General features: G+C 37.1%; 1 protein-coding gene across 9 annotated transcripts in view; it reads right to left on the reverse strand.

Annotated features, from left to right (window-relative positions):
- SMG7 (SMG7 nonsense mediated mRNA decay factor) overlaps window positions 1–14,205 on the reverse strand; it is a 91,622-nt gene that overhangs the window by 15,124 nt on the left and 62,293 nt on the right. For all 9 annotated transcript variants that reach the window (XM_058700956.1, XM_058700954.1, XM_058700957.1 and 6 more), the window contains 8 exons: window positions 11,317–11,488; window positions 10,039–10,110; window positions 9,083–9,233; window positions 8,566–8,701; window positions 4,137–4,299; window positions 3,289–3,445; window positions 2,131–2,201; window positions 991–1,051 (listed from right to left, as the gene is read on the reverse strand). In XM_058700956.1, the coding sequence (XP_058556939.1) occupies window positions 991–1,051; window positions 2,131–2,201; window positions 3,289–3,445; window positions 4,137–4,299; window positions 8,566–8,701; window positions 9,083–9,233; window positions 10,039–10,110; window positions 11,317–11,488 (983 nt within the window). The remainder of the gene's footprint in view (window positions 1–990; window positions 1,052–2,130; window positions 2,202–3,288; window positions 3,446–4,136; window positions 4,300–8,565; window positions 8,702–9,082; window positions 9,234–10,038; window positions 10,111–11,316; window positions 11,489–14,205) is intronic.

Consider the following 14,205-nt stretch of genomic DNA (forward strand, 5'->3'; position numbering starts at 1 on the left):
AGTCAATGGAGTTTGGTAACCAGAAACACACTGACAGTTTAAGTTGAATGAGGCTGAGAAATGACTGGGAGTGAAGTGGGGTCAATAAAGTTCTCACACTATGCTTTTAAGAAGTTTGATGATGGGGGTGCCTGAGTGGCTCAGTTGGTTAAGTGACCGAGTCTTGATTTCGGCTCAGGTCATGATCTCATGGTTTGTGGGTTTGAGCCCTGTGTTGGACTGTGCACTGACAGTGCAGGGCCTACTTGGAATTCTCCCTCTCTCCTTATCTTTCTGTCTTGCCCCTGCTCATGCTCTCTCTCAAGAATAAAAAATAAACATTAAAAAAAAAAAGTTTGATGACGAAGAGAAAGAGCAACATCGGAGGAAGAAAGGGTTGTCAATTTTACTTTTTAAAAAGAACAGGGTACACCTGAATGTTAGCAGGCCAAAAGGAAGTAACCAGCTGTTAAATAAATAAAAAGATACTGAACTACAACGCAGAGAGAGGGTAACAGGTGGGGAGGCAGGAAGAGATAGGATCAAGGACACAGACCAAAGAGTTCAACGTGAAAAGGAGTAAGAAGTTCTTCCTCTAAGAAGAGACAAAAATGACTAGAAAAACAAATTGCTTTGTCATTATTAATGATATGAAAAATGTCAAGCAATATCCTTTGGTTTGCATTTGGTTCCCATTTTTGAGATTTCCCCTCTAATTTCAACAAAGTATAAAAAAATCCAGTGAATAAATACCACTTGGGAGAAGCAATTTTCTTCTTTTCCTTTCCTTCCCCCCAAGTCTGTAAAAGCACTCAGTACTGGCATTACAGAGCAATTAAAGGCATGACATACACAAATCTACTTCATATTAAAAACACTTTCGCTTTTAGTTGTTAAGAAAATAAGACAAAGCTGGGATAGATCAAAGGTTCTTCTACACCCAAGCCTGATTCCTAATTTTAATACTATAACCACTGATAATAAAATAAAGCTCCTTCAGCTGCCACCCACCTGAAAGAAGGTCTCAAAGCCAAGAATCCTTGTAACTCAAACTCCTCTGGAAGTGGTGTAGCTACAGAGGGGTAGAAATCAAGATTTGTAAAACATTTTAATTTAAAAACAGGTTACGTCTGCGCACTAGACATTGTCCCCTAATACTTATCTACTACTCAGTGCCGAGGGGGATGGATACAATCGACTATTTTTTCCCTGGCAGCCTTAAAAATTCATAGCCCCACATTGGTAATCCCACTGTTTGGATTATCTCCTTGTTACTCAAAGTATTGAAAAACAAACACCAACATCATCCAGGAGCTTGCAAGAAATGCAGAATCTTAGGCATTGTCCCAAACCTACTGAATTATAACTGCATTTTAACAAGACCCCAGGTGATTCATTTGCAAATTGCCTGAGAAGCACTGATTTGATGGAAGTAAAATCATCCGAAAGGAGTTAACTACAGATTGTTCAGTGCAGAATTATTTACAATGTGGAAAATTGTACAGCAAATGGACAGTGATTAAATACATTATGGCATATCCACAGGATGGAATATTATGCGGCCAGTAAAAAAAAAAATCACACTTCAAATGTTTAAATGGCAAAGGGAAATGCTAACAATATAACATTAACTTTAAAAAGCAGGCACAAAGCTGTATCTGATATCAGTCACAGGCAGGTATGTATATGTACACTTAAGAAAAAGGTCCCAAGAAAATACACTATAATATGAACAATACAACGTATCTTTATAAGAGAGAACCATGAGTGACTTATGTACTTAATGTTTGTATGTCCCAGATGTTCTATAATAAGCAGGTATTACTTTAACAGAGTAACGCTGTTCAAATTAATTCTCTTAAAAAAAAAAAAATAGTAAAAATGAGGAGGGAGGGAAGAAGCCGGAAAGAATTTAAAGGTATTGTTCTCCCTCGACTCCTATTCAAACAGGAGCATATGCTGCTGAAAGAACTGGAAGAACATTACCTCTACTTCTATCCACTTATTCATGATAACTGCAGCATTGAAAGTCCCTTCTGAGTTACTGAACTTAAAGTCAAACGAAAACAAAACCATGTTTTTCTCTCGCCTTAAGCTTACTATCAGTGATGGGGAACGATGTTAACAACATCAAGTTAAGTTAGCCCTTACCATTAGTACTTGAAAGATCCTCTTCATGGGGATGGAAACTATTTAGAAGAGAAATTAGCCAGGGCCAAATGCTGTAAATTAAAAAGACAATTCAGACTTTGTCTAAAATGGAGATACTAGAACACTAACAAGCCAGGACAATGTTATCTATAGGGCCTAAACTTTATGTACTTTCCCCTCTCGCTTCAGCATTTTCAATGCTGTATGATTTCCTAAAACCTATTTTCAAAGATGTCTGTCTAGGTAAAAGATACACCAGAAGGGTCATATTTGCACAATAGACACCTACTACTGCAGGCCATTTCCCAGACTCCTAATTTAACAATTAGTGAAAATCGTTTGTCAGTTTTAAACACTGATAATTGGTACTTACTGGGAACACACTGACCAGAGAAACAACATATTATGTTTTGATAGAGCTGTCACACACATTATAAGTTGTGCAATCCACTGCTAGCTCTTAATCTGTGACAGGATTGGGGTACACCATAGTCAAATCACATCCTTTGTTCAAAGTAATGACTACACCTTTTTCTTTATCATGTGAGAAAGTCCACACATTGTTAAAATACCAAGGTAAACTGAAAGTTTTCATTTGTTACCATAAAATCAAAATCTCCTAAGAACCATCAGAATTCTTCTGAGTAGAGATTAGAGAGAAAACGGTGAGAGCCAAAATAACTCCCAATCCTCTATGCTCAAAACAAGCAAATGTAACTCAAACGCAGTGTTACTGTAAGGCAGTACCAAACAGCTTATGTATAGGAAATAATGGAAAAAGTAAAAAATCACTTCTCTTCAACTTCTCAACAGAAAATTGGAGCATACTGTAATGGGTAAGAAACAAACTGGTTTTTACTTCAATTTCATTTTGAAATGTGAAAGATGCTTTTTCCCCATGATTGCAGCCAGGAAGGGGGTGGGGGGGGGGGGACACACAGGGAGTCAGAAATCCTTAAGATTTTGCCTCACACAAGAAATTCAAACAAATAAATGAAAAACATACATACAAAGAGGTCTTCAGTTCAATTTCCAGAGAGTGGGTGGAAAACACAAAGTCTTCCATTGTTCAGATGTGTTTTAGAGGCGGTTTCTACATATCCATGAATATCAAATAAACAAAGCACACAAACTAACATGAAATTCTAAGACACTTACTACTGTCTTTCATCTACCACTGCCTCCTGAAAGACCCTGGGTCTGAGTCTCAGCCAGTCCATGGAGACCTTGACTGCAGGAAGGGGATAGGCATTGTAGGACTCCTCCTGAGACTTGTTCTGCAGAGGACACTTGCACAGGATGCCAAGAAAAGACACTTGAAGAAAAAAAATGTATTCAGAAAACATAAGATATTTGAAACAATGTACCAGTCCAAATTAAACTAGCATTGTAAGACTTCTGCTGTATCCCCCTTAATGCTTGAATACTTCACAGTTTTGTTTTGTTTTGTTTTTAACATTTATTTTTGAGAGAGAGAGAGACAGAGCAGGAGCAGGGGAGGGGCAGACAGGGAGACACAGAATTGGAAGCAGGCTCCAGGCTCTGAGCCATGAGCACAGAGCCTGACATGGGGCTCGAACCCACAAACCGTGAGATCATGACCTGAGCTGAAGTTGGTGGTTTAACTGACTGAACCACCCAGGGGCCCCATCACAGCTTTTTACTAAAAAGGCTTTTATCCCCCATGTTAAAAACTGTTACAGGGGTGTCTGGCTGGCTCAGTCGGGGGAGTGTACAGCTTTTGATCTCAGGGTTGTGAGTTCGAGCCCCATGTTAGGTGTAGAGATTACTTAAAAATGAAATCTTTAAAAAAATGTTACAGGTATATTTGATGAGGAGAGGGTATCAGAAGATAAAAGGACAGAACTTAGGGTTTAGGCCTATATAGGAGGCATTTTTGTTGTCGCTAACACTCTGACGATGAAAATGCCTACGATTATGCTTTCCAAAGAAGACAGCACAGAAAATTAAATTATTTGAATTAAAATTAAAAATTTAATACTCACTAAAGAGGGCCAGCAACTGTGTCCAACACAGCTGCTCATCTTGGCTATAACTATGCTGCTCTGTTTCATTGCTAAAGTCACGAAGGTGATGAAGTTGAAACAGGTTGATGACAGTGACGTGAACTAACTGCTGAGAGTTGAAAGCTTTTTGGAACAGCAGCCTCTGTAAAGTAAGACAGAAATACCGCAGATTATCGAGAATAGGAGCCACCTTCAACACAAGAACTAAACTGGCAGTCTGCATTTAGAACCAGATGGGTAACAGAGTCACAGATGAGTCAATGACTTCATTCACTCATTCATTCATTCATTTAAATTCAGTTAGTTAACATACAGTGTAGTTACTGGTTTCAGGAGTAGAACCTAGTGATTGATTCATTACTTACATATAACACCCAGTGCTCATATCCCAGCAAATGCCCTCCTTAATGCCCACCACCCATTTAGCCCATCCCCCCACCCACCTCCCCTCCAGCAACCCTCAGTTTGTTCTCTGTATTTGTCTCTTATGGTGTGCCTCCCTGTTTTTATCTTATTTTTCCTTCTATTCCTCTAGGTTCATCTGGTGTGTTTCTTACATTCCACATAGGAGTGAAATCATGTGATATTTGTCTTTCTCTAATTTATTTCGCCTAGCGTAATATACTCTAGTTCCATCCATGTTGTTGCAAACAGCAAGATTTCATTCTTTCTGATCACTGAGTAATATTCCATTGTGTGCGTGTGTACACACACACACACACACACACACACACACACACACACACACATCTTCTTTATCCATTCATCAGTCAATGGACATTTGGGTTCTTTCCATAATTTGGCTATTATTGATAACTCTGCTGTAAATATTGGGTGCATGTGCCCCTTTGAATCAGCTCTTAATTGTAGGATTTTAATCAAGTCCGATGTGGTCTGATCTCTCTCATGCTGACTCTTTACCTTGAAAGGAATTCTTGAAAGGAATGAGCCCCAACACCACAGAGTTCTTTCAGCTGTTTTTCACGATACTTTTTTTTTTTTTTCCCCCGAGAAACCGTGTATTTTTTAATATGATGCAAAAAAAAGTTTTGGGCATCAGTCAGTAAAAGTATACATCTTAGTCCATTAGAAGTGGTTTTATATGAGATGCACATATAGTAAAATATTAAATTAGAATCAATGACTAGAAAGTAGATGTACCCAGTAAAAAAGAAAAATTTCAAACCAGAAGACTAAACAATGTTTTTGAACTTTTGGTACACAAAGTGTGACTTCCAAAATTTGTCATAAAATTTACTCTTTCAAAGGCTTCACACATTTAAAGACACTTATTTATAAATGAGGTACAGAGCAACAATATTGGAACACAGGGTAAATGATATACTAAAACAATTAATAATGTGGTACAGGCCCTTCTACAAATTACAACACTGACATGTTTCCCTATTAGAAAAGTACATGTATGATCTTCATCATCAAATTCCTTTACCTTAGTAACTAGTGTTTATAGCAACCTGCTAAACCAGGTTATTACAAGAAGAATTCACGACATGCTCTCAGCCAGTGGCCTCACCCTTCTACCTTAATATCTGCGGTAATTTTAGATTACTCCCATAGAAAATATTTTTCAAACACAAGTTCCTAACAAAGCTGACAGCTACAAGGGATGATATCTTGGCTTCACCCTACACTTTAGCTACAGCCAACCTCCCTCCCTCTCACTTGTCACTAGCCTTATAGTGGGAAACAGACAATCTTACTTACGATTCTACAAGCAGTGACAAGAGATCCTACCATCTCAGAAATTTAGAACTGCCTTTGTCCAGCAACTTCTGAGTTTTTATTCTATTTACATAAAGAACCTGAAACATCCAGACTAAGTTTTAGGATCCTATTAGCAAGATCTCTCCCATTATCACGGCAGGAAAATACCATTAAATTCCACTTCAGCTACTCTCTCAGCTTCCTTGCCACCTACCATGCCAGTATATACATGGAGAATGCTCATTCCTTTTTCAAAGGCATCAAGCATTTTTCCTTTCTTTAAAATGTCCCCAAATCCTATCTCTTCTTCTGAATTCTCCCATAAAACTTCTCCTTCAGTCTCTATATCTAACCTTTTAGATAAACTGACCATTTATATAAACATATAATATTGGCAAAAGAATGAGAATATTAATTTGTATTTTTCAAAGAGCATTTTTCTTATGAGTAAAACAGAACAACGTATCTATTAATCCACTGGCATTTTATTTTAGGTAGCAATGTCCTATAGAAGACAATCACAGCCCTTTAAAGGATTTTCTAGTGTATGCACAGAAGAATTAATGCATGTGAGTCCATCCTAAGTACCAGCAAATGAGAATGTAAAATTTCACAAAGGCACAGACTGTGTCTTGCTCTCCCCTCCACCTCTAAAAGCCTAGAGAAGTATATAGTTCACAGTAGGTACTCAGTAAGTACGTGGTGAAGGAATAATTCACATCTTTAGAAGTAAAAGTGTAATTATGTAGTTATATTTTCATAAAATTTAGATTGTATTGTAGGAAGCAGAGGGCCTCACCAGGAACAAAATCAGATTGGAACGGACACACTGTTACTCAAAGGCACCTTCAACAGCAGTTGTGGAGTTTACTGAACTCAGTACCATGAAAAAAACAGCATGTATTTAACATATATAAAAAGGCTTACATCTCATTTCCTAAATCACAGGCCTTAAATCTTTTAATACACCTCAATATGGTAAACATTTCTGCTTAGTAGCTAAAGATTACTAGTTAGATATGCTGAAGTTTACATGTAGATGACACTAATTATCTACATATGCTTTAGAAACACTTTTGAGTATTTACTCAACTGTGCTAGAATTTCACTCCAACAATGTTCTTCTGATATTTCAGTAATGAGTAAAGTTAAAAATAGATCTGCCTCATACTATGTTTAACTTTAGAGTGTTGGAATGATACTTCAAAGCATCTTTTAGGAATTGTCCACATAACCCCCCAAACTTTATATATGGAAATATATATTTCAATATTAATGTTTGAACTTGAATCAAATGCAAAACTGACTAGACTCTAGACCAGAGTAACTTCCATATAGAGAGGACCTAATTAAGGTAGGTTCCCCCCAATCCCTATTTCACAGAAACAGAGCCAGGAGCAATCTCAACAGGTCGTTGGATCCAATCCCCTGCTAGTTTACAGAACTGTACCTAAACCATCCAAGGAAGACGACTGTCAACCTGACTTTTAAGCTCTCAAAAGAGAGAATCCTTAGCAACCCCCTATAGATATCTTTTTAGGATTAATGATTTTAGTTCTGACCTCAGAAAAGACAAAGAAAGTTATTTTAAAATAATCCTTCATATATCTGACCACTTATAATGAAACTATTCAGACTTGTTTGTTCTGTACAGGCAGAATAGCTTAGGGCATAAAAATTAGTTGTTCCTTGCTTGTACTTGATTCTGTAAATCATGGGCTAAAAGTTGAAATAGGCCCCTAAAAGAAGCAGAAAGCAGCAGGAGACTCTAAAAGATTATTCAAAAACAAACTATTTCTATTATAGTTATTTAGTACAATCTCTTGTACATAAAAAGTGTTAACTGCAAAATGATTATCTGTAAAACTACTTCACATTGACTACACTTGGCTAATTTATGTCTCTTAACTAAGTTTTACAGTCTCTGGAACATGTTACTTTTATACTACTTACAAAACTGTAAGGCAGTTATAGACAACATCCCAAGTGCTTAGATACCCAGAAGCAACCAAGAAATATAAAATGTTCTTTAAGACGGTCTTGTTCACTGTTGATCCTAGTGACTAAAACAGTGACTGACATTAACAGGCAGTCAAATATTTGTTGAATACATGAATTAAAGACAGAATTAATACTGCTAATTCAATATTCTAATAAAAGATCATTTTCATATATATAAATATAACAAAGGTTAATTTATTTCCTTACACAAATTAATAAAAGAATGAAATTCTCATTCCTTTCCTTCAAACTACCACAAATCCTGATGGATCAAAGCACAATGAGAATAATGAGCCCGGGTTGCAAAATGGAAATATTATAAAGTAGGTACCAGAATTATATCTAAGAATAGAAAAACCATCAAAAGTAGTACTTTCAAAACTGAGAAAGAAAGGTGCTTGATCTGAGAAGAAGGAGGAGTTGGTTTTTTCTCCCCACTTTGGTAACTTTTTGCCAAACAGCAGCTACTTAGTGAAAACACCACTGCTATATTTCTTTATAGATGGTATCTCTGTTTAAATTGAGGGGATGCTGTATGCAAAAACTCCATATGCTTCAAATTTACTTTTAACCAAGAGTTCACAGCTAAGTAATGACATAAAAACTAGGAGTCAACTTCACCAATATCTTATGCTTCCTGATTTAGACAAGACAAAAAAATTCTCTATTTTTGAAATCTAACCTTAAACTGTTCTTCCAATTTCTCTCGAAGTGGGCTCAACTTTTCCAAGCTCTTACTCAGGTACACATGACCGTGGAATTTAATAAAGGCCTTGATGAAGTCAGAAACACTCCATTTGGTTTTCACCTCATCCCGGCTGAAATGGAAGAAAAATTTCCATGAATCTTAAGCAGCAAAATGGCTAACACCTCTTAAAAGAGGTTTCAGTCTGCAAAAACACATTATTTGAGCACCTGATACACAAGGAGAAGATTCTGCATGTAACTTTTTATCTGCAACACACTCAGAGGAGTTGTGAGAATTCAGCAGCCTGTACTCCTCTACTGGGAACAAATCAGAGGCTGACTGCTTGAAATTCAGCAATGACTACATGCAAAACTATTAAAACATATCTACATGTTGAGAAATTAGGCAAATGGAAGAGAAGCACAGGTAACTATCAGTTCTTGTACGCTATCAGGTTGACAGGTGAAGACTACCAGGTTACACAAAGTCCTCTTGGAAAAGTCAGCCCTACCTTTCCAGTGCTTTAGAAAGTGCTTTTTGTAGATTAGTGGAGGCAGCTGGGAACGGGAACTTCACAGCGATGCTTCTGCAGTAGTAGAAAATTGTGGTCAGATGGTCTCCTTTGGAAGAAGCTAAGATAGCCAACTGATTGTAAGGCTGACCTAGAGGAGAAAGTTAAGATGCTAAAGTAACCCAAGATGCACAGTCTTGCTATCAGAATACAGGTGATCAGTTTTCAAACCTTTAAATTAATAATGGGGAGTATTTTATAAAGTAAATCTCATGAGTAACTCATTACAAATGGGCATAATTCAAAACAGCACACTCCCACAACAGAACATAGCATGTACAGGTTAAAAAGCACGTCATTGGGGTAGAGAGCACTAGAAGCATAGGTAAGACTTCACGTGGGCCTAGGAGACTCCATCACAACTACCACGTCTGCCACCGTTGTGGGAAAGCAGCCAGAGACAAAATGAACAGTGTGCCCAACTGCCACCCCTGCTCGAAAGGAGCTCCTTTCAGAATCTAAAAGTATTTCAATTTGGCTTAACAAGAATGATGTATTTCACCAAACAAGAATCACTGCTAATGTTGATTCTGAGGCCATCAAAAGACATAAGCACTATCTCTTAGATAAATAAAAATTTTTCTAGTAAGGAAATGGTGGTATTAAGAGATAATTAAGGAAGCCAGAGTTATTGAAACAATTTTAGATCACATTAGGGGATATTCTTTTTATACTGGTTTACTGACAACAACAGTTTTATTTAAAAAATTCACTTCTGCTTATATAGAATATACAATGAAAAAATATGACCAAAACTCCAAGTCAATCAATACCAAATCTCCAAAACTCCAAAATCTTTTGCTTTCAAAAACTTGAAGATGAGCCTTATTTTCCATACTGCTATAGAGAATCAAGTATCCTAGTCAACCACGACTTGCTGTGAGAGGCCCACTCACCATTAGAGGGGACAAGCTGAGCTGCATGCCTATAGTAGGACTCTGCCTGGCTGGTCTGGTTTCTGTATCGAGCTGAGAAGAAGAAATAGAAACTTTAGTTTAAAAACAAACAATGAATAAAAAAAACTAGTAGGGTACTATTTCCAAAACAACTATAGATTTCAATTCTAAAGATAATAAACACATTAAAATTAATTTAAGATAATTAAAGACAGAAAATACTTTAAAACAAATTAACTATAGGATTATGTGTGAAGTGTCCATCTGGCCTTCCCTATTTGGGACATTCAGCATGGAACCAATTGTAAAGCTTACCTAGCCCCCATTTTCAGGTCCTCCAGTGTCATGCATCACCAGCTCCCCCTATGGACTATGCTGGTGACCTGGAGCCGGCCCACCAAGAAGGGGTGAGTTATATGGCACTTAAAAACAAAACAAAACAAAAAACACTATACAATATGATCTGAAAATTATGTATTTCTTCAATATCTTATAAAGTGACTTTGAAAAATGTCTCATACCTACTGTGATATTAAGTATGTGTGTGCATAGGATACACTGAAAGCAAAAACAACCTAAATGCACTATTCACTGAGGCTCCATGCAGAACTTGGTGCTTACTTTGACATGACCCCACATGGAGTCAATGATTTATATGACATCTAGATATCTAAAATCTTCGAACTCAAAGGAATGTTCTCCATTCCTTGTTATTTGAGGACAGTTGGAACATAATCCTATAGTTAATTTATTTTACAACCCTTTTAGGTCACCTTAAAGGGACGAACAAGAATAAGTTACATAACACTCTCAGACAAACTACATTAAATAGAAAAACAAATTTAACTGCAAAAAGGAAACAATTAAAAATGAGGTTTTAATATACTGACGATAGGAAGGAAAGAAGACAATCTACCTTCAGAAGGAGTAACTTATAAACCCTGCAATTCCAAGAGTACAGACTTTTAATTTAAAAGACATTACGGCACCACTTTAAAAACTTTAGCTTTGATTACATTTTTGCTATTCATTTGCCTACATCTGCATGAAGTCCAAATAAAATTTACATCTTCATATGAAAGTTACTACCTTGAAAATCCTTTGCCAATCCCAAAATACTGAGAAAATGTAAATTCTTTAATATACAATTTATAATTTCCTCTTATGGCAAACGAAATTGTGTGTACATACTCAGTTTGAGGGAAAAGAGCTTCTTTCTATGACTACTCCAAAGAAAAGGATGAATATATTAGCAATTCCTTCACACCAAAGGCTCACCAATGTCTCCAAGGTGGACGAGGCAGTGCTGGCAGATATAGGAACAGGAGCTAGACTGTGGCTTCACTATGGCGCTGGTATGCGTCTGTTTATTGCTGATAATTCCCAATTGGGAAGACTTCACACGGCATGGTAAATCTACATTAAACACTGTACACAGTTCTTGTAATAACTAAAAGGAAAACATGAGCAAGATTTAGTGATAAGTCAGAACTGGTAAGTCAGCAGTGCTCTAACAGTAAAGTTTGTATACTTTAATATGTATACCTAATATCATATACTACTGAGACCGGAGCAAAGACTCTAAGAAAACAGGATAGGATAACAAGTAACATTTATTATAAATCATATCTTTTAAATTCTTAAGTATTAGAGCAATCTAAGATGTGCATCTAAAAGGAACAGAAACATTATTTAAAAGACTTTTTTACCTGAATAAGGTATTCAGTCCCATTCAGCAAGCAACTCCAAGAAATTATCTATCTACTATTTCTCTTAGAAAGACACAAAAACCATTAAAGACTGAGTGGTTACAAATAGGACTTAAATGCAAGCCAACATATTTGTTCGATTTTAGGAGTTCCCTGAGATTTATTTTAAGTCCTATGTCAGTTCTTATCTTTGCATACACAATGGATCTGATACAGACCTGCAAGGGACTTTTGACATTTATGGAGACTACCCACTTCTTCCTCCTTTATCTCCTCTAGTCTTACTATTAGAGGTACCTACCTCCTCCTCGTCAGAACTAACTCCTCTGTCTGAGCATGCTTATTTCATTCTTGTCTGCCTCCTGCCTACCATCCCCTCACTCTCATATCTACTGTCAACTTCTCATGCTTCTTTGCTATGGCCTGCAAATATCAAGTGTCGCCCACAGAAAATATAATAATCCAAAACCAAAACACTCCCCTCCTTGATCCTAGATTCCTCCTCCAGTAACCTTTTAATGTCTCTTCCTCTTCTTAACCAAACTGCTTCAAAGGAATCCACACGTGTCCTATTTGCTTTCTCAATTCCTATTCACTTCTTAATCCATTATGATCTGCCTTCCACACAAACCCCTCTTCCCATCCTATCATCCACTACCACTCTACTGAAACTGTTGTCCATATGAGACCCAGTTATCTAATAAGCAAATACAATGGACACTTTTCAGTCATCATCCTATTGGACCTCTTTGCTGCATTTAAAACAGCTAACCTTAAGGCTGATCACTGAGCTTTGCTTTTTTGTTGTTGTTGTTGTTGTCTTACCAATCATTCCTTTTCAGCCTCCTTTATTCAAAAGCATTTCTCCCCCCACCTTGTTCCCCAAGGGTTTCATTATTGGCCCCACACAGTTTTTTCCGTTCTATTCCATCCATTCAAATATTTACTTAAATATATTCATTCAAATATTTGGTTACTATATCAGACACCATGGTAAGCAACAGGGATAACAGAGATGAATAAGAAAATCTATGTTCTTTTTTTTTTTTTTTAATTTTTTTTTTTTCAACGTTTTTTATTTATTTTTGGGACAGAGAGAGACAGAGCATGAACGGGGGAGGGGCAGAGAGAGAGGGAGACACAGAATCGGAAACAGGCTCCAGGCTCCGAGCCATCAGCCCAGAGCCTGACGCGGGGCTCGAACTCACGGACCGCGAGATCGTGACCTGGCTGAAGTCGGACGCTCAACCGACTGCGCCACCCAGGCGCCCCAGAAAATCTATGTTCTTAAAGAGCTCACAGTCAAATGAGCAAGACAGATAAATAACATGAGGGTGGGGAGGGGAAGGGGAAGGGAGCAAGGAAAACATGATAGCTAGCATAAGCCAAGAGAATAATCTATATCTGTAGCAAACTGCATTCCCTAGCTTACTTGATACATTTGTCTCACTTATCCTGGAGATAAACTAGCAGCAATATAGTATATATAGTGATGAAGCTCTATTTTTTCAGATGAGGATATGAAAGCAACAGAAATATCAAGTGATTTGACTAACGTTACAAAATTAGAAATACATTGATTCTATCACCACACTTTTTAACGTGCAGAATTCACAATATAAAATAAGACACCCTGAGGACCCAACTCATGATTTAAAATGTCCTACTTTTTTCTAAGATAAAAACCACTTCCATAACTGAATACAAATTCTGTGTACCCTTGTGTACCCTTTACTACTAAGCACAGGAATTATCTATTTCAGCTTTACTTATACCTGTACATTTGTAATGGGCAAGAATTTGCTGAGATAAAATTAGGTAAGCAAGTAAATGCTCAGAATGGCTAGAGTCAGCAAATAGAAAAGGCAAGAAATACAGGAAAGGAACAAAAAATGGGGGGAGAGGGAGACACCAAAAACAGACGAATGTAGAAGACAGCAAGAAGAAACATGGTGGATGGTAGAGAACGGAGTTTGGTAGGTACTGAAAGAACAGACTGGAATACAAGGCAAGGCTAAACATCTATCAAGAAGAAAAAAGAATGTTCGCACAAAAAAGTAAATCAAACGTGGCTGGAGCATCATATAGAATGTCTTGTAATAAAATTTTGCCTGAACCCAGGAGTTGTAGGTGAAGATATCAGAAAAGTTCCTGCTGATTCAAAGATTCTGGGTAAGAGAGCTCTGGTTGATTTAGATGCAGAAACAAGGTGGCACTAAAGAAGAAAAACAGATGTTTCATAAGTTGAACAAAACTATATTTGGCAATTATTCTGTGAAAACTCAGTATTACGTTATTCCACTGCTCCTTGGCTCTTCTATGCTAAAAATGGAGAACTATGAAGGTATAGAACATCACCCCTCAAAAAAAACTACAGAAACTTAATAATACTTTTTTTTGGCTCCCAGTTTCTTAGGGTAACAACTACTTGTTCAGTTCTTCGATGTTTTAAAAAAAC

This window comes from Neofelis nebulosa, chromosome 15 (assembly GCF_028018385.1).
Source record: "Neofelis nebulosa isolate mNeoNeb1 chromosome 15, mNeoNeb1.pri, whole genome shotgun sequence".
Lineage (NCBI taxonomy): Eukaryota > Metazoa > Chordata > Mammalia > Carnivora > Felidae > Neofelis > Neofelis nebulosa.